General features: G+C 33.2%; 1 protein-coding gene across 1 annotated transcript in view; it reads right to left on the bottom strand.

Annotated features, from left to right (window-relative positions):
• Positions 1–26,442, bottom strand: part of rims1b (regulating synaptic membrane exocytosis 1b) — a 109,945-nt gene that overhangs the window by 35,060 nt on the left and 48,443 nt on the right. The window contains exons 3-14 of the mRNA XM_056458421.1: positions 26,172–26,440; positions 23,514–24,379; positions 18,009–18,049; positions 17,741–17,851; positions 15,221–15,320; positions 13,490–13,613; positions 12,985–13,031; positions 9,449–9,567; positions 9,144–9,274; positions 7,158–7,329; positions 4,970–5,123; positions 2,555–2,611 (exon numbers count right to left, since the gene is read on the bottom strand). Of these exons, the coding sequence (XP_056314396.1) occupies positions 2,555–2,611; positions 4,970–5,123; positions 7,158–7,329; positions 9,144–9,274; positions 9,449–9,567; positions 12,985–13,031; positions 13,490–13,613; positions 15,221–15,320; positions 17,741–17,851; positions 18,009–18,049; positions 23,514–24,379; positions 26,172–26,440 (2,191 nt within the window). The remainder of the gene's footprint in view (positions 1–2,554; positions 2,612–4,969; positions 5,124–7,157; positions 7,330–9,143; positions 9,275–9,448; positions 9,568–12,984; positions 13,032–13,489; positions 13,614–15,220; positions 15,321–17,740; positions 17,852–18,008; positions 18,050–23,513; positions 24,380–26,171; positions 26,441–26,442) is intronic.

The following is a 26,442-nucleotide window of genomic DNA, read 5'->3' as shown; positions in this document are numbered from 1 at the left end:
TGGGGTAGAGGTAGATATTAATAAAATACAATTAATGGAAAATTTAATAAACAATATAAATAATTCTCGTTAACTTCCAGCCGCAGCCGTATGTGATCTATAGCTGATTAACCATGTGGATGGATGATAACAGCCTTCTAAGCCTACTAGTAGTTGGCTTCTACTGGCCCATATCGATTATCTGATAATCACTGATAATGCCCATTCAATCAAGTGATAAAAAATCGGCCGACGTACCTAAAAGTTTTACATTCTAATTTTTGCTCCCGTCTAAAATTTTTATCATCATTTACAGTATATATATATATATATATATATATATATATATATATATATATATATATATATATATATATATATATATATATATATATATATATATATATATATATATATATATATATATATATATACGCAGTTAAATCTAAAATGCAGATTTTGTAAGGAAGTGATCAGTCTCCCAGTCAGTGTTGAAAAAATTTTGTGAGTGGATAAACAGTGGATTAAGCACTATTGTGACACTACTATCACCCATCCAAAGTTTCACCCAAACAAAGTTTTAAATATCAAAATACACAATTGATGGATTACTAAAATGGCTATTTTTCCCCGAAATAAACAATTAATTCTAAATGCCTGAAATGAGCCATCAGTAATTATAATGGTAAAGGAAAATAGCTCACCAAAACCTTAAAATCTGTCATCATTTGCTCACTATTCACTTATTCCAGAGCTGTTTGACCTCCTCCATTTTTCCACAAAAGAAAAAGATGCGCATACGTTTTTAAAAAGTGCAACAAAAAAAAAACATATGCGCATAACTGAGTAGGATAAACTTTTTATTTGATAAGAAAAGATGCACATAAACTACAATGGAAACACTTTTACTGTTTCACTTTTACTGTTACACTTTTACAAATTCCAGTATGCGCATTAAAAAAAGTCATGTGATTATCTTATAAGAGATCATGTGATGATAATAATGTGTGTGAATGGACAAACCAGCAGACTGAACACATTGTAAAACATCTGAAATGTTGTTTTGGTCATTCTAAACTGCCTTAAACATTTCAGTATTAGTGTTAGGCCTATTATATTATTAATTACCCCCAGAATCAAGAGCATCTGTGCTCTGCATCTCATGCCTTCAAACGCCACCACACGTTCATTGCAGAGGCAGAAAAGATTCACGCTTCTCCTACCACAGCAAATTGCGTTTTTACTTTTGATATTTGGTGCCAGATCTTTTATGCGATATTCATGTTTTGTGCATCCAAATCAAAATTTTGCATCCAAACCTTTGGATGAAACATATCTAATGGCTACCAATTTTCATCTATCTTCAAAATACCTTCTTTTATGTTCTTTTGGGAAACTCATGAAGGTTTGGAACCACTTAAGGTTGAGCAAACAGTGACTAAATGTTCAGTTTTGGGTGAACTAATCCTTTAATTCCTGCATAAACCTATAAAGTTTGTAACAAAACATGTTGAGATGATGCTGCTTCTGCGCTGCAAATGTAATTCCACTTTGCATTCAATTCCAAAGGATGAAGTAAAACTGAAACAATTGTTACAGTTCATATCATCAGGTTTATAGAACCCAGTCAAAAATCCCAAGTTCAGTTATTGGTTCAGGCAATTCAATGTTTACCAAATCCATCATTCCAACAAACATTGGCAATTGATGGAACTACACCCACAGACACATAATCAAATCCTCACTATTTACATGACTGCTGTTTATGAAACAACTATATTGGTGCAAATATGACAAAATATCAATCACATCGATTGTCCAAACATCAATCCTTGGATTTTATCTTGGATATCCAAGATAAATGGCAGTTCACAGTGTTTCCTGCAGGTCTGATGACTTGCAGTACTCTTGTGTTCAATATATGCATGGAACACAGTAGAAAACATCAAAATATCAGCCACAGCATTTTTATCTTCTACACTCTAAATACTACAGCAAGCTTTTCGGGCATGCAAAGGAGGTGACATCCATTGTCATAAGACCCATATTAATCCTGTTACATGCTGTCATACGTTAATATAATCTCTTTATAACCACTTTCTGTTCCAGCTTGACAACAAAATTAAACAGGTCTTATGATAAAAAAGTGTGTTTTCATAGAAAGTAATTGACTTACATAGTCATTCCTCCACAGTGTCCATGCACAGTTCATGTGAGGTGTTTTTGTGGTTCAGTTTGACACTCTACAGCCCAGCACAGGGGGAGAGAGACTCCTTTGTATACTTCAGAACCTAACATAACCTTCTTTCATAACTCATTATTCTATTTTATTCATACACAGCCATTTTGAATTTTTTTTTGATCTTATGCTTTCATCTTTGTGCCAATTAAGAACATGTATTTGTTTAAGAATGAATAAGCTTGCAAACAACAAACAGGATTAAAGGAACAGTAAGAAATAGATGCAAAAACAATACAGTTCAATTAATGTTAGCTTTGATATTACTGTAGCTTTCTCTCTCAGCCTGTGTTGAGTTTCTACTCTTCATACAGAGTAATCATTGCCCTCACCCACCTGAGGACACTACTGTTAAACCATCATCATAATCTGTTTCAATGATGCGATGAGATCCTGAGACACACACACACACACACACATACACAGCATACAATTCAACTGCTGAATATACAGTACAAGAAAAACATATAATTGTAATGTAACTGGCATTTCAATTTGACCTTTTTTCTTCATCTTATGAAGACGCAGCAATTCAATTTGGTTTCTTTCAACATTTTTGCTTTGTTTCATTGCTTTAATAGCAATTGTATTTCTGTGTGTGTGACAAACTAGCTCTGTAATCTCATTTAGTCTCTTCTCAGTGTCAATGAATAATTAATATGGTTGTGATGTTTAATCACTTGCTCGATTTATTTATACAGTAGCTGTTGATTTTGTTCTTGTGTTTAGTAACATCTTGTTTAGTGATTTCACTTTATTCCTTTCCTCTAAATGATCTGTTAGCTGCATTGCTGCATTGAGATTGATTACAGTGACCTTTTTAATTAAGATTAAGATTATCATTTAAAGTAAATATTGCAACAAAAGCCAATCAAAAACACAGTTATCATTCAAAATGAGCTCACAACATTGTATTAGAATGGTTATTATAATGCAATTATAAATATGCTTTTTAAATAATATATAAAATGTTAGCTAAAAATAACATTAGTTTGAAATTATACGGACTAAATAGTCTGACTGGTGTTTATTAGATGTTCACTCATGTGAAGTTGTTAATAGTTTTAAACAAACACTTGCCTCACATTTCAAATGAATGAAACAGATCACATAACACTGACCAATGAATGAAGGAAAATAGTAGCATTTTAGAGCATTGGGAAATCTTAAACACACTTTATCTAAACTGTGAAAATAACGATTGGATGAATAATAAAGGTCATTTAAACTGGAAGTTTAAGACACTGGCTATTAATTGTCCATTAATTTACAGTTCAATGTCAATGATACTCACATAGTTATACGACAGGGAACATCAAAAGTATAATCTGAGCAGAGATCAAGGTTCCATAATTCAATTCACAAGCTAGGAGTGTCAACCGCATTTACAATTTCAAACAGTGCACAACCAAACAACTGGTTTATGACATATCTAAACTTTTACTATGGTGTAGATGTGACTGTATGTAGAGTGCAAGAAATCACATGAGGTGAGATAGGTGGAGACTTGTTAGCATCTGTAGATATTGAAAGCTATTTTAGACAATTAACAATTGTATTTAAATGTGGTTTAAAGTTTACATGCACCCACTGTAAGCCTATTATTTACTCGTTATTAAAATTATTACATGAAAAAAGCCTAGCAAAATCTAGCCTTTAATCTATATAGCCTATCAACTCCCTTATCATTCTTTATTTCTACAGTTGTAAACAATTGATTCTTTTTGAAGAAAACATTCCAGGAATTTTCTCCATTTAATGAACTTTAGTGGTGCCCATGAGTTTAAACCTTACCATTTACATTTTTAAAGCAACTTCAAAGAGCTATTTTTTTGTTTTTCTTCTGTTTCAGAAATAATGTCTAAAACACAGAAACATGAAAAATGTAAAATTGTGAACATGATGCACATTTGGCTGGACCGCACTGAAAGTCGGAATGGGTACATTTCACTGCTGAAATTGATTCTCACCTTTGATTATGTCTGGAAAACAGCATAATATTATTTATATGTTTCAAATAATGCTTCCAAAGCATACAGATGGACCATTTAGAACAAACTTAAAGTCTTAAGTGTTCCTTTATCATTTTAAAAGTTGGTCTGCTTTTCTGTTGATTTGTCCTACCTTGTTAGTTTGTCCTATACCTCCCATCTAAAAATGTAGGTAGCACATTTTGATGACGCAATATGCTACCCATCAGATTTTACAATCTTTTAATGTGGAGTAGTGTGATATGAAGCTGTAATATTGCCCTAACCTACCTAATCCCTAACCTAAACCTCAGAACCATTCAAATACAATGTTGGCAGCATAATCTGATGGGTAGGATAAAATGTCAGGACACCGGCCGTGCTGAACTACAACAAAATCACTGGCAACAAACAATCAGTAACTTAAAAACTGAATCGATTTTTAGAAAATGACCTACTATTTTGCTAGGCGAGACCCGTATTCCCAGACTGGGATCTTTTACAGCTTTTACAGTATGTTTTGAAGCTGTATTTAAACTGCAGTTTAAATGCCACCACTGAAGTTCACTATTTGAAGAAAATTTCTGAAAAGTTTTCAGCAAAAACCTAAATTTCTGTATGACTAAAGAAAGAAATTAAAGTCTAGGGTATTTTCAAAGAGGTGTGTAGGTTATCTTTCAATTTTTGTTCTGGAAGTGAACATTTCAATTCATCAACCACCTTCCTCTTCCTATTGACACACAAACACACTACTGGCACAAATACACCAGCTCACACTTACTTTGCAGTTTTTTACTAGGACTGTCTCCATGAACATGTCTGCGCGGGAGGCAAGGGGATGGTTGGGGCAGCGGTAACGACGACACGTCATGGGTCTGGAATTTGTACCAGTGTGCCTGATCATCCAAAAGAGCTGTTTCCAGCTCAATCAGAATCTAGAAAAAGGAGAAAGCCAGAAATAAGGATTTGAACTATGCAAGAATAATTATTTGAAGGGCAAAAGGACACAAAGTCTACCAGAAAATCACTATACCCGAAAAATAAGACAATCTTAAAAGCATGCAAACACAATAACTTCAAAAAACATATTACTTCAGAAAATGCTGTGATAAAACTGCCTTGCACATGAATACTTGAACTGCATTAAGGTTTTACTTTTTGAAATAAAATGAATCCTTTCAAGTATGGGAAACCAGGGGGCAATTTTTTTACATTTTCCTACATAATTCACATATTATTTGTCATCTTTTTATACAAGATACAAATACAGGTGCACTATTTAATAATACTCTTGATATATTTCACTAATGAGGAAAAGACTATATTAAATGGGATGCAAGAAGTCAAGCTGTTACAATCACCTCCTTGGTGAGCATTGTTTTGGGGCAATTGTAACACTGAAAAAAATATGCGATATTCACTACCTCAAAGTAAATACTGATGTAGTGTCTAATAATGTTACTTGAATTTTTATTGTTATACACTGTAAAAAATATCTGTTCATTAACAGCTTCTATCTTTTGTGATTCACAAGTGTTTTCCTTTTATTTACAGTTGTGAATTGCATTATGGGACCCTTAATCTAGGCTCTGTCGACTTTTGATGTTGAAATTCAGCTCTGCGGTTTATCAAAGTAACTTTTATTGACATTCTAGTAGTTTGAAATAATATAATGTATAATAAATTATATATAAAGAAATAAGTATGCAAACTAAAAAAAATGTACTGGCAGATTATTACAAGGTTTTCGTGCCACAATATATCATGAATCACAAAATATTTTTTTTAAATTACGGATATTTTTACAGTGTACCTTGTTATATTTGAGCTATATTTTAGTTTTAAACATATGTTTTGCTCAATACATTGACATTAACACCACAAATGAGATCACGAGAAGGTGATGATTCCGGAGACCCGGAAAGAATGTGATGATGTATGTGTGTGTGTGTGTGTGTGCATGGGGGGTGGGGGGGGGGGGGTAAATGGGTGAAAGAGAAAAAAACAGAGTGACAGGAAAATATATATTTTAAAGTGTTTGCGTTCCCTCGCAAAGATGTTTTGTGATATCTCGCAAAAATATTTTGAATTCTCTCGCAAATCTGTTTTTCCACAAACACTTCCTGTTCACTTCATACATGTCAACCCTCCCATTTTTGCTGGGATTCTCTCGTAGGCTATTTTATCCTATTATCTCGCTATCAGCCTATCATTAAGTATTTTCCCATATTTCTCATATATTTTTAATCTTGAAAGCACGTTGAAATTAATATTAAAATGTTTGTGGAAAAACGGTTTTTGCGAGGGAATGCAAAATTGAAAAAAAGATATAAAGACTATATTTAAAAAAAGATATGTTTTTTTTCTCCCACCCATTTTTTTTCCTGCACCCCTTTTTTCCCTCCACCATCACATCCCTTCCTGGTCTCTGTAATGATGAGACCAAACTGAAATAAAAAATATTTAAAAAATAAAGGAATTTATTAGGCTCATTAGAAATAAACGCATTCAGCTTACACTTTTGTGAAACTGCAAAAACATACTTGAATAAAGGTTTGCCTGAAGTTTCTAGACAAAATGAATGCTATGGGGCAGTAAAAAGAAAACAACTTTTGTTCAATATCACAGTAAGGATATTTACAGGGACATATTATCATCAACTCTATGTATCTATGTTTGAATATGTACAAGAAGGATGTGTATCGTACAAAATGTACAAGAAAAGAACCCTAAGTAACATATTTTAGATTCATAAAAATATAGACAGTGCCCTCTAGTGCATTTGTCATCTAAAACATGCAATGAAATGTATCTGAAGTAATGTATTTTACGTTTCACAAAAATGTAGGCTGACACATATATTTTTAATGAGCCTGACTTGAGGAACTGAATGCGTTACAATTGCCCTGGTTTCCCCAACATATTGTGTGGTTTAGAATCTCGATATAGATACGCTGATCATATCACACCTCTCCCAAAAAATCACTCTCTTCTTCCTGGGCTCTGGGCTGATCCCAAACTGTGATCTCCAGCATGCGTTCTCTGAAGTCTCTGCGATGGACGTGAGAATACAGAAACGTCTGGTTCCACTTTGGCTCTGCACTCTTCTTCACCGTTTTTGTCCGTCTCTTGCTTTTGTCACTAAAGGAATGTAGTACGTTTACAAAAGAGTTAACATACTGCTACATTTCACTGATTTATTCCCAAAATAAGCTTTGAAAATATAATAAAATGTCCGCCTAATTATTATGAATTCTTTTAGCCCAGAATACATTTCAAAAACTCAGCAATTTTACACTGCAAGGGGAAAAAATAAATTAAATTTTAATATTCCAAATACCTCTATAACAGTGTTTTTGAGGGCACCAATCTACACCTTTACTATTAAAAAAATCTAAATGATCATAAAAGGCTGCATCTATTTGATCAAAAAACACAGTTAAAATGGTAGCATTGTGAAATATATTACAATTTGAGTTATTGCAATATTATAAAATATCAATATTAATTTATTGAAAACATTTGTGTTGCTTAATATGTTATTTTTTTTCAAGATTCTTTGATGAACAGAAAGAAAATAATATTAAAAAATACACATTTTGTGCAACAATGCAAACATAAAACAAACATAAAACAAAAGAGGTAACATACTGCTACATTTTACAGATTTCTTCCCAAAATAAGCTTTAAAAAGGAAATTAAATGTCCGCCTGCTTATTATTCATTCTTTTAGCCCAAAAAACAGTTTAGAAACTCAGCAATCCCTAAAACAAAAACAAGTGCAGGTCATATTCTTCAGTACAGAGCCAGTGCTAGGGGGAACAAATAAATTAATTAAAAAAAATTCCAAATACTAATGTTTTTGAGGGTACCAATCTAAACCTTTTCTTTTGAAAAATACTAAATGATCATTTAAGGCTGCAACTACAGTGCTCAGCATAAGTACACCCCTCAAATCTTTAAATCCCTCACCCCAGTACAAATCTTTAAGTCTTAAAATCTTTTAAATTCATATTTTTAATAGGAAGCTATACAATATTATATTGTGCATAAACATTAGATTAGTCAGTAATGAAGCCAAATCTGTAGCTTATCTAACAAAATAACTTACCATAACGGTCCAAAAACTAGTACACCCAAATTTATATGTTATAGGAAAATATTAAATACAAATTTAAAAACAGCAAATATCAAGAGAAGCAAAAACATTTTGTTGAAATTTTGTAGGTTGTAATTTTTTTGCAATAATTTCTGTGAATTGATTTGTTTTATCTCTCAATTTTTAAATATGTTTGGTGACTAACATTTTATTTTAATAAATACATCTGTTTAATAAATATGTTTTGTTTAAATGCACCAAAATACATTGACTATATTTACTGAGAAATTGATAAAAATATTTATTTTCCAAATTGGGGTGTACTCAATTATGCTGAGCACTCTATTTGATTAAAAAACACAGTTAAAACGGTAACATTGTGAAATATATTACAATTTGAGTTATTGCAATAATAGAAAAGGAAATATCAATATTAACATATTGAAAAAAATGTGTTGCTTAATATATTTGTAAAAACTATGTCTTTTTTTTTTTGTCAGCGCCAGTGGTGTAGTGGTTAGTGCGGCGACACATGCACTCCGGTGCTCACGGCGACCAGAGTTCAATTCCGCCTAGCGGTCCTATGCCGACCCTTCCCCTCTCTCTGCTCCTCCCTTTGCTCCTCATGTCTGTCAATACTCTCTACTGTCCTCTCAAATAAAGGTGAAAACCCCGGAAAAAGATATTTTGATGAACAAAGTAAAGAATACTGAAAAATAAACATTCTGCAAACTCAGTAAAAGCATAATTCTTTATAGACCCAAAATTTTGCACAGCTTTGTATGCAAACCAATAACTCTTTGAAAATGCAAAAATATAGAATATGTATAAAATATAATACTTTCAACACGTTTACCTTCTATCAGGAAGAAAATACATTTTGACGTAGGGATTCCTGGGTCGTCCATCTGGTCGAGGGGGCAGTTCTCGTGCTTGTAGAACATTGACGATAAGCTGATGGCCCACTTTATCATACCATAATTTCACCTTGGTAAAAAGAAATAACACTTCTTCAAAGATCTCAAAGTGTTGGCAGTAAAATATTTAATTGTAAGCAGAAAAAAAATCTAAGTGCTGTCACCACACCACCTTGCTGTTCAGGTGAGAAAACAGGGCTAAATATTTTCATTGCAAAGAGTTTTTTTTCCTCTTTACACTCACCGACAGCTGGCCTGGCAGTACAAGAGGGAGGTCTCTCAACATCCCGGGACTAGTCGGAGACATTACAGAGATAGATGGACGGTCCATCTTTTGAGATTCATCTATAGAACTTGAACCAGCTGTAAAATTAAACAGTTGACATTTTAATATCGCTTGATTATTGGTGAAAAGATTTAATAATGAAGAGAAAAATATTGCCTATTTACAACAAGGATATTTAAAAAAATGTAAAAAAAAATCTAAAAAGTCTATCTAATAAGTAAAATTACTGTATAGTTTAAACACTGCCGAATAACAGGAGTGTCAAAAATAACATAAAACAGGATAAAACAACAACAATATAATATTTTAACAATATGTTATGATGCAACATTTCAAGGTTATTTAGCGATGTTTAAACTGTACACTAATTTTATTTTAGTTAAGATTGGAAAGATTTATTTTTCATTTGAAACAGTTTAATTTGTGTATCTTTAAATGAATAGAAATGAATAAAGTTTTATTTATTTCTTTAGTTTTATTTTTCCTGTTTAGAATATAACTGAGCCTTTAATTGTCATTTATAAGGAATTTACAAAGCATAAATAGTCCTCACTTTAGATTAGCTCACAAAATTGGATGAAGTTGAGTTAATAACGCATTTAATACCATACAAATTAACTATTACTGTATGCCTGAATAATAAGATGTAAAAATGTTAATTTGAATAGTTTATTAATCATTTACTTACGCATTCTAAATAATCTGTAAAAACCAGCAATTTCTTTAAAATAACTGGTTTGTAAATGATGCAATATTTAATTTAGTAATGAAAAAATAATATAAGTCAAGAATAGAGCATTTGTATCTGCAGTTATAAACTGCTTACTAACATCTGTTAATGTAGAGTTAATGCAAGACAGATAATGAATTAACTATTTGCTAATGTTTAACAAATGAATCATAGTGTGTAATAAAGTGCAATCAAAAATATTATAAAAGTGTAAATAAAATAAATAGATAAACAGTTTTACTTAGAACATAGGTCTCCAACTGGATTCCTGGAGGGCCGCAGCTCTGCACAGTTTTGCTCCAACCCTAATCAAACACAGCTGATGCAACTAATCAAGGAGATCAAGATTCTTTTGAACACCTCGATTATTTGGATGATGTGTTTGATTAGGGTTGGAGCAAAACTGTGCAGAGCTGTGGCCCTCCAGGAACCCAGTTTGAGACCTATGACTTAGAATAACAGTATTAGCTTAAAGATTAATCAACATTTGATAAAAATAGTCATTGTTATAAAAGCCCTTAAACAAAAATAGTACAACTGTACACTATCTAAATAAAATTTAAATCTTTTGAATTGCTTTTGCTTTTTATTGGTTGATTGATTGATTGATGAAACTATGTAAACAAAATCATATTATTGATCTTAACAGTTTCTGTACTTTGTGATTCACGAGTGTTTTCCATTTATTTATGGTCATGAATTGATCAGCCAACTCTTTTTCTTTGATGCCACCTCGCACTCAATAGACTGATTTCATGCGGCCACCATTTTTAATAGCGAAATCGAGGCTGCGGTGGGAAGAAACCCAGAAGTATCTTTGGGAGATACATTGGAACATTGTGTACTTGGCTGTATATCTTATCAGGGAAGATAAAGTGACACAAATTTATAATTTCACCGCCTTCCGAGTGACCCGAAGGTCTGTTCTGAATGAACGGTGAAAATAAAAAGGGATATCAGAGCTCATTTTCAGCTAAGTTAAGGAAAATGGCACTAGTTAGCTAAAGTTTTCTTTCCCAAACACACGTTTTAAATGCCTTTTATCAAACTCAAGTTAATATACTGACTTTTTTCACTATATTAGACTTGTCACGATACTGAATTAAAAGAAAAACCATTGATTTTCTGCTAACATTTAAGGCACTGTTGATGGCTTTCTTTAAACAGCGCTGATTTGCCCTTGTGTTCACGTGCTCGACAAAAATGCTTGTGATTGGCCGAGAAGGTCATCAGTTCACCATCAGCTGTTTACCGAGCACAAACACAGATGAGCGATCTGCTTGATGACTTGACTGATCTTCACAGCTGCTTCGCGCTCCAGTCTCCGTGTATCTGTGTTTGCACTGGGTGAAGAGCGGTAAACTGAATGCAAACACAGATACACGGAGACTGGAGCGCGAAGCAGTCGTGAAGATCAGTCGAGTCATCCACGCTCAGCGGCGCTTCGATATTAGCGGGAAATAGACAGGTTTAAAACTACACAAGGGTGTGGTGCAAAGGACGGCAGTGTTTTATCGCTCACCAGGTTACATAGGCTAAAGGAGGAAAGCATCCCCATGGTGTTTAACTGGTGCCATGAACTGAAGCCTAGGTGGACACTTAAGCGTATTACTCTTACCGAGTTTGTGATGTTTTTTGATGCTAAATTGCTTTTAATTGTTTAAATTAAACTTACTTAATGATATTAAAGTGATGTTTACACCATTTCTGCATTTTGAAATCATGGCAACAGCTGGAGGTTTGTAGTCCACAGCATGTTACTGCAATGTTTACAGTGCTGGTCCTATACTTCCATGTTTCTTCCCACTGCAGCCTCACTTTGGTTCTTTAAAATGGCGGCCGCGTGAAATAAGCGTAATTAAGCAAATGAATGCCAGATATTTAGCTCCGCGGCTCCTTAACTATGGAACTCGCTTCCCTTGGACCTAAGGAGCAGTGATAGTCTTCACACATTTAAATCTCCTCTCAAGACCCAACTTTTTAAGCAGGCTTTTTTTTTTATTATCTTTTATGTTATTTTATTCTCACTATGTGTTTGTACCTGCAACACCCTACATGCATAGTTTTATTTGGCAACATTTTATTAATTGTTTAATTTGTTCTGTTTCATGTTTGTCTGCTGATGCTTGTAGTAAGGCAACCTTGAGTGTCCAGAAAGGTGCCATTTACAAATAAAATGAATTATTATTATTATTAATTGCATTATGGGACCCTTAATCTCTGCTCTGTCGATATTTGATGTTGAAAATTCAATTCTACAGTTTAACAAAGTAACTTTTATTGACATGTTTGTAGTTTCAAATAATATAATGTACTGTATAATATTTATTTAATATTTATTTATTTACTGTATAATATATATTCTGTTAAATAACAGAAATTGAACTGGCAGATTATTAGTGTAATATACAACACCTAACCAGACAATATATAACTTTAAACTAATATAAATGTTCATAAAAGTTACTTTTTTAAACTGTTCAAGGTTAAACGTTGTTAGAAGAAAGATCAAGGTCCCATTATGCAATTTAAAAATAATTTTTAAAAAGCTGGGAAAATAAAAAAAATAAAAACATGACAAAATATGGAAAACTGCTAATTTAGAAATATTTTTACAGTGTTAAGACTGCCTCTATGTCAAACAATGAAAGTCAATAAAAACTCTACTATCAGTAAAGTTCTTTCTCTACTATCAGTAAATAATGACATAAAATTCACTTTAGGGTGAGCTACCATTCTTTTAAGCTGAAGTCACAAAACCTACTTGATTCTAGAGGAGGGTGTGATGTCCCTGGAAGTCTTGGCGTTTCTCTGTAGGAAACACAAAATGGAAACACAGAAGAAAAATAATGTCAGTTGACAGATCGCTAGCTTTCCCCTCTGCCAGTTTTTCCACACACATATGCACTGACTTGACTACATATTCCCTTCAGAGATGTCATGGCAAAACTGTCCAGACATAGGAAAGAGTAGGGAAGCGAAGGTCTGCTCTAATGAACTGTAATAGATGAATAATTTGAACTGTGGAAGAAGGGTCTGGAGCATGTGGGGTGACAATGGGGACACTGGCAAGAACAACACTCTCAGTTACTAACTTTACTTACTGATATGCTCTATAGACCTTTTTCAAGAAGTTTTTGGACAGAATTCGTTGAATACATCTTTAACATGCAACAGGAAGAAAAATCATTGAAGTCACTCATATAGCCAAGGGTTTGTTTTCTTTGACTTTATTTCCAAACCAGCTGTTCAATAAAAAAAAATCTTACCCAATTGGTCTGGAAACAACTATTTCCACTTGAGGTGCAGACTGAGACTCCAGAATGATATTATACACTTCCTTTTTAGTTGCTCCAGGCAACGCTTTTCCATTCCACTGCAACACCTCATCGCCTGAAATAAAAAAGAAACCATTTAGCACTCACCAATGCCCTTTAGACATACTGACTGAATAATGAGCTATGAAACATTGCAAATTGTTATGCTACCAAACATACTAAAATAGATCTAGAAGAAACCAAAATACAAAACACTATAAACCTCTTACATAATGCAACCAGTTTTGTAACAGTTTTGAAATTGCATGAAACGTGAGTTTTGTAAACAGATTACTTTTTCAAATATCTAGTGAAGTAACATATTACTTCTTTAACTTTCAATAAAATATCGAAGTAACTTTTTTATAACAACAGTTACTTTGTTTGCCATGTACTGATGACAGCTCTCCTAATCCAGTATTTAGACAAGTCAAAAATGCAGATGTGTCATGTATGATATGTAAAACATAATTACTGTTGATCTAGCTTAAGTGTGTTTGTTCATCTCACTCGGTGTTATGTGATATAATATTTTTGGCAAAAAAATAGCCTTATAATTGTCATGTAAAAAGAAAAAAAAAAAAAAAAAAATATATATATATATATATATATATATATATATATATATATATATATATATATATATATATATATATATATATATATATATATATATATATATATATATATATATATATATATGAGCATAGCCTTGTGTAGGAACATAGACTGACTGCATTACACTTTCATTTGAGCTGGATATCACATGCTACCGTAGCATTGAACATTTGTAGAGGCTAATGTTACTAATGTATGCTAATAAAAAAACCATGCAATCTGTTATACTGGGCCCAAGCATATCAGCAAACAAGTATTTGCTAGGCGGTTTGCTATACAACTTTTTTTTATAAACAGTTGAAGTCTGAATTATTAGCCCCCCTGCTTATTTTTTCCCCAATTTCTGTTTAACGGAGAGAAGACTTTATTTAACACATTTCTAAACATAATAGTTTTAATAACTCATTTCTAATCACTGATTTATTTTATCTTTGCCATGATGACAGTAAATAATATTTTACTAGATATTTTTCAAGACACTTCTATACAGCTTAAAGTGACATTTAAAGGCTTAACTAGGTTAATTAAGCCTAGGCAGGTTAGGGTAATTAGGCAAGTTATTGTATAACGATGGTTTGTTCTGTAGACTATCAAAAAAAAAATAGCTTAAAGGGGCTAATAATTTTGACCCTAAAATGGCTTTTAAAAAATTTAAAACTGCTTTTATTCTAGCCGAAATAAAACAAAACAAATAAAACTTTCTCCAGAGGAGAAGGAGAATATTATCAGACATACTGTGAAAATTGTCTTGCTCTGTTAAACATCACTTGGGAAATATTTGAAAAAGAAAATTCAGAGGGGGGCTAATAATTCTGACTTCAACTGTATATATATATATATATATATATATATATATATATATATATATATATATATATATATATATATATTATTATTATTATTATTACAAATCAGCAAACCCAGTCCAGATGAAAGATATAATATAAAAGTAACATTGCACATTACGTTTCTTTACAAATAACTAAGCAAAGAAGTAACTCAAGATTGTAATGAACTTCCCCAACACTGAATGTAATCAGAATTTTTATTTAAATAATCATGTACCTGCTCGTAAATGTCCAACAATGTCAGCCAAACTTCCTTTCTTTACTTTGGTGATAAAGGCCCCCAGTCTCCCAGACTCTGTCATTTTTCCACCAACAACCTAGACGGATAATGGTGTCAAACATGTTTACTCAGAGTTTCCATGAACAATCTAAGTGCTATTCTTCAGAATCTTTAGATACATCTTTTATTTAAAAGAGTGCAGCAACACTATGGTTACAGGTTCAATTCCTAGAGAACACACAAACTGATAAAATGCATAATTTGACTATCCTATAATATCTTATCTCTTTGGATAAAATGTCTGCAAAATATATGAATGCAGTAAAGTATAGAAGTATGACAAAGGTAACAAAACCAAAGAAAATCAGTTTAACAGTATATGTGTAACAGTATAGGCAAATAATAACAGGAGTACAAAAATGAATGTGTTCCGAACAACAAAAAAAATGACACATTAAATCTGAATTTGTTTAAATCCAACAGTTTTGGTGTGGATTTGTGTGTGCATGTACCATTTGAAAGTTAAGCCAAATAGGTCTGTTGTGTAAGCAGCTTATTATTATCTTAAGTTAGTTAACTTTATTCGACGCGTCCGCTAGTTCACTTGAGTGCATGCGGCGAATGTGACATTATCGCTGTCTTTTTTCGCTTTGGGTGCACGCGACATGATTTCGGCTGGCGGAGCGCATGATTTTTTTTGAGACTCGAGCAAACAGTTCGCATGGTGCCGCGTTTGATTTAAGTTGAATATGAACCACTTTGAAGAGATTTTGTCTGAAACAGTACGACTGTACAAACATCTTTATAATCCGTGATCATATAGATAACCAGATGTTCAATAATTATTGGCTAGAAATTGCAGCAGCAGTGGGAAAGGTGGAAAGATTTTGTTAAAAAGTTTGGAAAAACCCGAAGGATAAGTTTGTTAAAGCCAAAAGAGGCCATAGTAAAAGTGGAAACCCAGGTGGACAATTACAGAAATATGTTTTTCCAACAGTCATAGGTTTTACATTGTTGTATATGTTACAATTTTGAATTTAAAACAATTTAACAGTTACAAAACTAAAATGAAGGAACAAATTATATATTTGACAACTGGAAACGAAGGTTTGAACCTATCAGTTTACAATATACTGATGCCCTGTTTTTCTAGGCTTTATTGGTGATAATGGACAGGAATGTTGGATCATTATTGCCTTTTTAGCATAACTATAGGACAGAAACTAGCCACACAGTAATGAGTGTATTGTGAAGCAGGCTACACATCTGTATTTTTTAGTAAGTGTACTTTTTTTTGCTTTTATTCTGGCCATAATAAAATATATATTTATAGAGCAACCCATGTTCTGTTGTCATCAATATTTTAATAAACTTTAACAGGTAAAACTGTCCGAGATATGAACAAAAGCAAGTGATGCATCAACGTTTGATTAAAAACAAATCTTGAATGGTTATAAAAATCCTTATAATAATTAAAATAATTTATAAAAATAATTAGTTTACAAATATTGAATGATATTAATTATATGATGTAGTTCCAGAAACGTTCTTCTTTGTTTATCCGTCTGACTTTACAGTCATATTCTTTTGACTGCCCCCTGTTGTTTTAAAGAATTTCACAACAGTGAACGCGGCATGTATAAAAGCCTCATCTGTTTCGTGAGGTGCGTGCACAGTCAGCGGAGGTCCGTGATGCGGTGCCAGGTGAAAGTATAAATCCAGTTTTAGGCAGGTCTAACAGGCAATCAATGCAAAATCAAAAATAAATTAATTAATAAAAAGGTAAAACTATGTGTTCATAGTAGACTACCCTCTTATGTTTTCTTTTGAAAACACTATTGGTTGGATTAAAATTTTTTGGTCAATCTGTATGACACAAGCCCTGCCTTCTCATAGGTGTGTACAAAAAAGATCTATAACATACAACAAAATGTAGCCTAAATAACATATTTCAGTTTCACAAAAATGTAGACGTTTTTTTTTTTACATTTTGCAAAAATGTGGTCTAGGGCACATATTTACAATAAGCCTAAGCTGAAGGGCACATTTTTCCTCTATTTGGCAAGAAATGTGAAACTTAGCAATGCAGCAAACCTGAACATCTATATCAGACGAGTCCCTCATTCTAGCAGCGTTTGCTCAGCTTGTATTGCATTACACTGCACTTCAGTTTTATAAAATAAACTATAAAAACTGTTTGGGATGCAGTTATTGAGGGCCGTTATAGTTTGTTGGAGGCAGTATACTATAGCTTTGAGAGTTCACTCACATTTTACTTCAGCTTATTCCATTGTATTATATGGAGTCACCACAGTGGAATGAACCATAATTTTGACAGTTCCTTTTGACTAATTATTTTGTATCTTTTATTGTATCTTTTTGTATCAGTATTTTAAATTATTTGGTACCATTTTCTTTTATCATCATCAACAGTAATTAACCCAACCTAAATCTAGAGCATCCCTTCAAGTGCAAGACAGAGATGTGATGTGATTAGTGTTTTGTAGACAAGCTCACCTTCAGACCCAGTAGTGAACCGGCTTCTCGTGGCATAGTGGATCGCTTACTTAAAGTGATGCGGCCAATCAAATGATCTCCCTCTTTGGATGGCTGCCAACTCACTGGATGCTGAGAGGAACACAATAACACTTTATCAGTAGCATTAATGCTCAACACACATGTGCTGACATGACATGTTTCATGTAGAGTTCAGACACAGAAACATTGCAATCAAACACTGATACAGGACTGAAATATATGATTAAAATATAGCTGAAATACTTACATGCCACACAGTGGGGTCCAGAGGATGACAGTCCCAGTCACCTGCAGAGTAAAAAGTACATTATAATGGATAAAATGTTTTGTACTGTTTTTGCAGTGCCATACAGGAATATTCGGATTATCAAAGAACCTTTCAGAGATATGATCTTACAGTGTTATAAACATTTTTACTTTTAATTTTTAATTAAAAAAACAAAAAAAATCTGCCTTCACATTGAAACCCAATTTGGGACAGTGTTATTTAGGTGTCATTGACAAACTACCATAGTTTTGTTAATATATTAAATAAGATTTTTTTAATGTTACTTTTACTTTAATTAATAAACGAAAACGAAAAGTGCTGATTTGAAAACTATATGAAGTAAAATAACAACAACAACAATAACAATAATATTAATATTAATAATAATAATAATAATAATAATAATAATAATAATAATAATAATAATAATAATAATAATAATAGTAGGGATGCAGATTAGTGTCAGATGAAAAAACGTTCTAAATTATTTTACTTAAAGGGATAGTTCACCGAAAACTGAAAATTATTTCAGAATTTACTCCTTGACTTTTTTTCTGAAACAAAGTAAGTTATTTAAAAAAAATTGGAAAACTACAGTAACCACTGACTAAATTTTAGTTTATCATACTATGGAGGATTCTAACATTCTTCAGAATATGTAGTTTTGTGTTGAATATTATTATTTTTATTATTATTATTATTATTATTATTATTATTGTTGTTGTTGTTGTTGTTGTTGTTATTATTGTTATTATCATTATTATTTAAAATTACAAGTTTATGTGAATCAAGCTTGTAGGGCAAACTGATACTTGTAATATATATTAAAGACATCAACACAAAAGATTTTATTAATATCTCACTTTGCCCATCAATAATTGAATAGATACTGTTACAGTGTTTAAAAAAAATCTGCGTTTTACATGTAAATCCATGCATAATTTTGACAGTCCTAATCAATACATGCAACTATTTAATGTTGTTTGGCATTTGACATTTACCAAACAAGAAGATATATTCTCAGAGAATCTGACAGACTCATGCAGACATCAATGCTAGAAAAACAAAACAAAAAAAACAAACAGAAAACATTTAACTTTGGGGGCTTCAGAAACAAAGTTGGAGATGTTAAAAAACCAAACCCCAAACTAGAAAACATACAGACTAGCATAAAGCATTATAGTCCCACTTGATCATCTTAACTGAATTCATAAAACTTAAATCTCTAATGTATAGTGCCAATTAAGCAGCATCCAAGGAGAGGCTCCACACATATAAAATAATGAGCTATTCTCAATCGCAGACATTATATTATTTCTTCAAGTATTTGCTTGTCCTGGTTATCAAGAATCATTTTAGCTCTGCATCTGCCTTTACAACTCAATGCCATAGAAAATATACTGTATTTACAATATACAATGGCAAGGCACAATAATTAAATAATATGTTTATACTGTAATATACTGGAAGAGTTAGTGGTCCTGGGTTAAACTTACAATCTCAATACGTTTCATTATTTCCTATAGAATTTGCATAAGAGCATCCTATATGAAGCTTTTCACAAAAACAAGGAAAATCCTAATATTAACTCAGAAAATTATTTAATTAATGCTAATGTTTATTGATTGAGGTTGCGTACAGTAGATGCATTCATTCAGTAACCAGAATCACAAACAAAATAGCCGCAATTCATGCTTGGATTTATTACAGTTCATCACTAAGAAGATTTGCTCATGAATTTGTAGAGTCACAGCAAAAAAAATAACCAGCCTAGTGTAGGAACATAGACTGGCTGTATTACACTTTCATTTGAGCTGGATATCACAGTGGAGATTGCTAAACTGTTTCAGAGCAAGTGCATGCGCTACCGTAGATATACAAATACAAAGGGGGGCTAATAATTCTGACTTCATCTGTATACACAATGCACAATGCCTAACACAGCAGGACACGGTTATTTTGGTGCTGAAGAGATATCTAAGAAGGAACACATAAGAACACGCATGTTAGCATGCTAACTGCTTAAGCTAGCCAGTTTTTTGTAGGTTTTGTTTCTCATGATGGTCAACAAGCCGACAAAGTATAGTCTTTGATTAGAAGGCTAATTAGCATGATAAGCTAACATGGCAAAGGACAACAAACACAGCACATCACCTTTAGCACAGAATTCTATAACTACTTGAATAGCGCTTATCTGACTGTTCAAATAGGATTGTACAGAATTAAATTGTTGTCACATAATATTTACATTCAAAGCTTCTATTAAGATTTTAGAAATGAGCTTTAAACATCTGTCATCATATTTTATGAAGTCATCATTACCCTAAAATTACAATATTTTTGTAATATAGCCTATAATTATGTAAGGGGTTATTAGACCACCCCAAAGGTCACTTTGTCTGGCAAGCTGGAGAGAAAATGTTTTCAATGAAAATGTTGTTTTAAAAGACATGTCTGAAGTAAATTCGTTTTTGCTATATAAGAAAGTAATGTTTTTGTTTGCAGAAAGTTGCCAGGCAACAGAGACATCTCTATTTAAAGGCACAGTAAAAAAGTTGTAAATGATGAAAAGATCATTTTGGCCTTTTAAGGTAGAAATATTTATAACTTTTTTGTGTTTTGTAATTTAAATAAAACAACAATGTTAGAATAAAATATACACACATTTAGGAGAAGTCAGGGTGCTAAAGTTATATGGGTTTGTATTTGAATAAAGTTATTAAAATACAAAATTAAAAAATGGACAAAATGGCGGCCTCCATATCTCTTATGTTAAAATGATTACTTATTATGGGCCTCCTAAGGTGTGGCTCAGCAATTCTCTAATTCAGATTGTGAAAATTGGTGTTAAATAAATAAATTGAATAATTTTTTGCTGATTTAAAATTTTTTTTCATCAGATTCACTACTGACAGAGTTACTGTGTTTTGTCGTGCTAGAACAGCACAGGAAAATAAAACAGGAAGTGTAAAATAAAGGATGGGAGGATGAAATTGGTAAATGACCCATGTCAGATTCATGTTGGAACATGTTTGCTATCGGGCCATGGATCCGACAGGGAACATTATGTCTGCACTTTAGAGTAGTTTTTTCTTCTTCTTTTTAAGCAATAAACTCTCTTGAAACACATACATTTACACCTAACATAATTTATATCAAGCCTCATGTAGCATATAAAGCCATTCTGCAGTGAATTACAGTGAATGATGTAATAAATTAGCTTCTTTTCTCGCCAAGGGTAAATTCACAGCTAGCTTTTTTGTATCCTAAATTCACACAATTATATAATATTTTCACATTTTGATAATTTACATAACTTGTCAGAAATACAGCTTAATTAGTTACAACATATTATACCAGAGACTTTAAAAACCATGTGTTCTGAAGCTAAGAGCAATGGGAACAGAAAAAGTATAACTTCACTTTGGAATGGGTTAACCAAAACTGAATATGAAAATATCTCAAAATTGAACATGTTGCATCCCAGGACTGATGCAAGCCAAGAAGTCACTCAGCGGTTTTATGCGAGAGAGCTGCTGACCTAATTCCCAAATCTGGTGCCCTATTTTTTTTTTTCCAAATAAAAAAACACAGATTCACAGCATGAGTCAGCATGGTTTGTTTTACAGACTCACAGTCAGACTCAGAATTAGGTACAATGACGTATGTAAAACGATGCTATATATGGCCTTAAAGCAAAACAAAAATAAAAAAAATTGAAAATTAAATATATATTAATGATGTTAATAACTTCTGTTAGCAACTTTTTAATTTTGGTTCATGATTATTAATTACGATTTTTAAAGACGGATCAGAATATAACGTTCTGTGCTAAAGTGATTGAAGCTGTCTACATAGATTCTCATAAAGGCTTAACATGCACCCTAGCTGAGCATGCATTTAAGAGCAAATGGAAGACAGAGATCTTTAATGGAATGTTAATTATTTGCATTAATCAAAACTAAACAAGTCAAGTTTGCACTTATAACATTTTATAAAGTGCAGACTAGCAGTTTAACTTCTACAATATTCCTGGTTTGCATTTTCTGTGCATACTAATGAAAATTAAGACATGTTGAATCTGCTTATGTGTGTTTCTTGAGGAATCCAGGTATTCTCTATTTTGTACGAAACAAATAGTCCCACAATGATGCAAAAAATATAAATATATTTTTGAGGTTGTCATCTAAATAGTCAATTCATAAACAGTTTCTTTTTTTAAAGAATTGTTTCATTTTAGTTTAGAAACCTGCTACAGAAAATACCCGAATGTCATTAAATGGTACCATCAATTCCTTGATATAATAAAATAGCAACATACACACACGCACGCACGCGTATAATCGCTCACATTCTCACTCACATGTTGATATTGGTGGTTTAAGAGGATTCTTTATTAGCATAAATATTATACAGCCCTGCCCCCACCACTAAACCCAAGCCTCAAAGGAAACCTATGGCAAAATCTAAATGTGATAAATGTAAAGTATGATTTTTAGGAGTTTTGAACCACCTTAATAAAGCACAACAAGTTCGTACCCGTGTCATTATGCAAACATCTGTCCTCGCAAACCATGAAAACCAGTAGGCACACACACAACAATATACAATGCTCAGCATAATTAAGTACACCCCATTTTGAAAATGAATATTTTTATCCATTTCTCAGTGAATATAGGCAATGTATTTTGGTGCCTATTGCATATTTATTAAAATAATATTTTAGTCACCAAACATTTAGAAATTAAAAGATAATACAATTAAATTCAAGCAAAATATTGAAAAAATATTCATTCATTTATTCATTTTCTTTTCGGCCTAGTCCATTTATTAATCTGGGGTCGCCACAGCAGAATGAACCGCCAACTTATCCAGCATATGTTTTACACAGCGGATGCCCTTCCAGCTGCACCGCATGTCTTTGGACTTGTGAACATGTGAACACAGGGAGAACATGCAAACTCCACAGAGAAACGGCAACTGACCCAGTCGAGGCTCGAATCAGCAACCTTTTTGCTATGAGGTGAACATGCCACCCACTGCGCCACCGTGCAGTATAAAAATTCAACAAAATTTTTCAATTTTTTTGCTTCTCTTCCATTATTTTTATACTATTGACTTTATACTGACAACTGACAACATTTTATATCCACTAAACTTACCTTAGCCCTAAACCTAACCCTTACAGAACATAATTCTTCTCAACATAATCAATCATCTATTTCGTTGTTGGGCTGACATCTGATTAAAATTCATCAAAAATTAAAGTTTTACTCTCCATGCACTCACTTTTGTCCTCACATCAACTCAGATTCTCACACACAGAAATACACAAACAATTCAATTTGATTAGACTTATTGCCGACATGATCACAAAAAAAAAATACAGATTTGCCACTGTATATGGATATATTACAGTTTCACAGAGAAATTATATACATGTATTGATGTATTTACAATAAACTGAGTTAAATGATCACCCACCTTTTTCACTAACACTTTCTATCTCCACATCCTCACAGCTGGTGTATTCAGGCGTAGAGCCTCCTTCTTCTTCCGAGCTACTGATGGACATCTGCCTTTTGTTGAGGCCTCGTTTGGGTCTGTAGGCTCTTGGTGGAGGTGGCCGTAATGACTCAGACTGGTCCGAGCTAAGAGAAGAATCTTTACGCATGATTTCTGCAGCTTTTTCCCGCTTGGCCCTGTGCAGAAAAGCTGCAGACCCAGGTTCCAGATGCCCCTTTGGGCCCCAATCCTGTCCATCCCTGAGGTCTGGAGGCCCATTAGGGCCCATGTGAGGGCCACCATGACCCTGTTTAGTGAGGGACCCTTGTCCCCCAACACCACCCCCCACGGTCCTGTCCACTGAATAAGCTCGATGATTTTCTAAAAGGGTCTTGCGGTCCTCATTGTTAGCTACTCGTTGCCTGCTAATGCGATTTCCAGCAGCTTCGCCACCATCTTGCATCAGGCCCACTTCATTGATGGCCAGGTCACTGTGATGACGCTCCTGGCGCATTTTGGAGACTTTGGCATGCATGCGCATTTCTTGTTCCTCCTTTTGCGGTTTAACAGGGTAGCGGGCTAGATTGGGGTCACTCCGGTAACGGGTCTGGTACTCTTCTTCACGTCTTTGCCGCTCTCGCTCTTCCTCCTCCTGCCTCCTTCGCCGCTCAGGGTGGGTGGGGTCATCCTCCTGTGAGTGGTCTTTCTCTAGTCGTCTACCGTCTCGCTTCTCACCTGGTGCTCGGTCTTCAGAGGCCTGCGATGATAACCTGGCTGGAGCTCGTCTTCTCTCTCCACGTCCAATCACTTTTCCATTCTGCTCATGCATGGACACCGGCCGCCTCCTGTTATTAGTTAGACAAAATAGGGAAGACTAATAGTAAAAAATAGTGTTTGGAGTTCACAAGTTTACAAATCTTTTTTCCAAATTGTTATATTTCATTGACTCCATATCAATGAATAGAAGAATTAAGCAATTTCAAAACTGGTCCATTCAATTAAAATCATCAAAGTTTTGACACAGTATTGAGGAATTTATATTTTGTTTATGTTTTGTGTTAATATTTTTTTGTTTTTAATATATTTTATATTTTTAAAAGTTGATCTGAAAGTTAAGATGCTAGATTTACATAATCTCATTGATATCTGAAAGAAACTGTGAGCTTTTAGAAGACTAGATTGGAAAGTGTGAATTTGTGAAGTGCTGAATGTGTCCTTCTCTGGGTCTGTGCCAGATCACAGGACCCAAAAACATGTAAACTCATCGGTTTCAAATTGTGGGAATTCAAGTACAAAAAGGATTTAGCTAAATATGCATCTGATAGGAAGACAGACAACAGACGAGATTTTTTAAAGAGATTATAAGGCAGGAGATGTAGTCCACACATTGCTTGTTGAAAACAGGTCAGTGCGAACAGATTTTGTTGAAATATGCAGCTTAAAATAGAACAAATTGTAAGTTGGCAGTGGAAATGTGTAACACTACATTTAGAAAATTCAGTTCTGGGAACCCAAGGATGTATCGGTCTTAAAGAAGAACTGTATTTATAAGAACTTTTAATAATTTGACGAGTCATGTTAAAAAATATGATAATATGGCTCCAAATAACATTAGACCATTTCAATGATTAAATAATAAGTTGCTTTTTCATTAATAACTCTACAGAAAAAAAAAAAACATGAGACTAATAAATAAAAATCACAACATAGGAACACGTGAAACATTTAGTTACTGAAGATTTACAGAATTTTATATTATTTATTTTTTGAAAACCACACATTTAAAGGTACACTCCAATTTTTGGGGAAATATACACTGTAAAAATATCTGTGAATAGTTAACAGTTTCTGTATTTTGTGTTTATTTACGGTTGTGAATTGCACTATGGGACCCTTGATTCCTGCTCTACCGACTTTTGATGTAGAAAATTCAACTACAGTTTAGCAAAGTGACTTTTATTGACATTTTAGTAGTTTGAAATAATATAATGTATAAGAAATAATATAAAGAGAAATAAATCTGTAAAATAACAGAAAATGTACCGGCAGTTTATTACCTGGTTTTTTAATGTAATATACAACACCAACCCAGAAAATATATCAGTTTAAACTGTTGATAAAAGTTCATAAAAGTCACTTTTTGCTATTTTTTCAAGGTTAAAAGTTGTTGGAACACAGATCAAGGTCCCATAATAAAATTCAAAAGCAGAAATAAATGAAGAAAAAAAAAACGAAATCTGCAAATTTACAGATATTTTTTACAGTGAATGCTCAGTTTACAACTCAATTATAGATATAAATATCTCTATAATAGATATAGAGTTTTTTTATTTTGGATTCCATTCAGCTGATCTTCAAGTCTGGGGGAGCACTTTTAGCCTAGCTTAGCATAAATCATTGAATCATTGAGCATCTCCCATATAAAAATTATTATTTGTGTTTCACAGACTCATGAATACTAACCTAGATTTAGCCATGAGGTTTTGCTGACAATTTGTGCATCCAATGGAGTTATAAGAATTAGTCAAATTTTTGTAATATTTTAAAGTGATTAAGGACTTTTAAAACCTAAAGGGTCAAAATTCGAGGATTATTGATTTAGGATTTACATGTGTGGAAATGGTGTAAACTGCCTACTTTTCTCGTGGTGGTTCGCTGCGGGAGCGTGAGGCGGGCATTGTATCTGCTCCCTTTGGATGGTCACCGGGACCAGCGTTGGGTGGCAGAGTGTCGTTGGCACCCGGAACCTGGGATCTGGAGCGCAACTTCCTCTCCTTTTCCAACTCAGGGCCACTGAGGGGAGAACCCACACTAAGAGGCCTCCCCCCGGCCCCTGATGAAAACCATTCTCCCGATTTAGTAAGGATTTCCTGCTGTTTCCTGCACAGGTTACATACCCACATCACCT

This window comes from Danio aesculapii, chromosome 1 (genome assembly GCF_903798145.1).
Source record: "Danio aesculapii chromosome 1, fDanAes4.1, whole genome shotgun sequence".
Lineage (NCBI taxonomy): Eukaryota > Metazoa > Chordata > Actinopteri > Cypriniformes > Danionidae > Danio > Danio aesculapii.
Note: the sequence above shows the minus strand (reverse complement) of the source record. Positions and strands in the feature narration are given on the sequence as shown.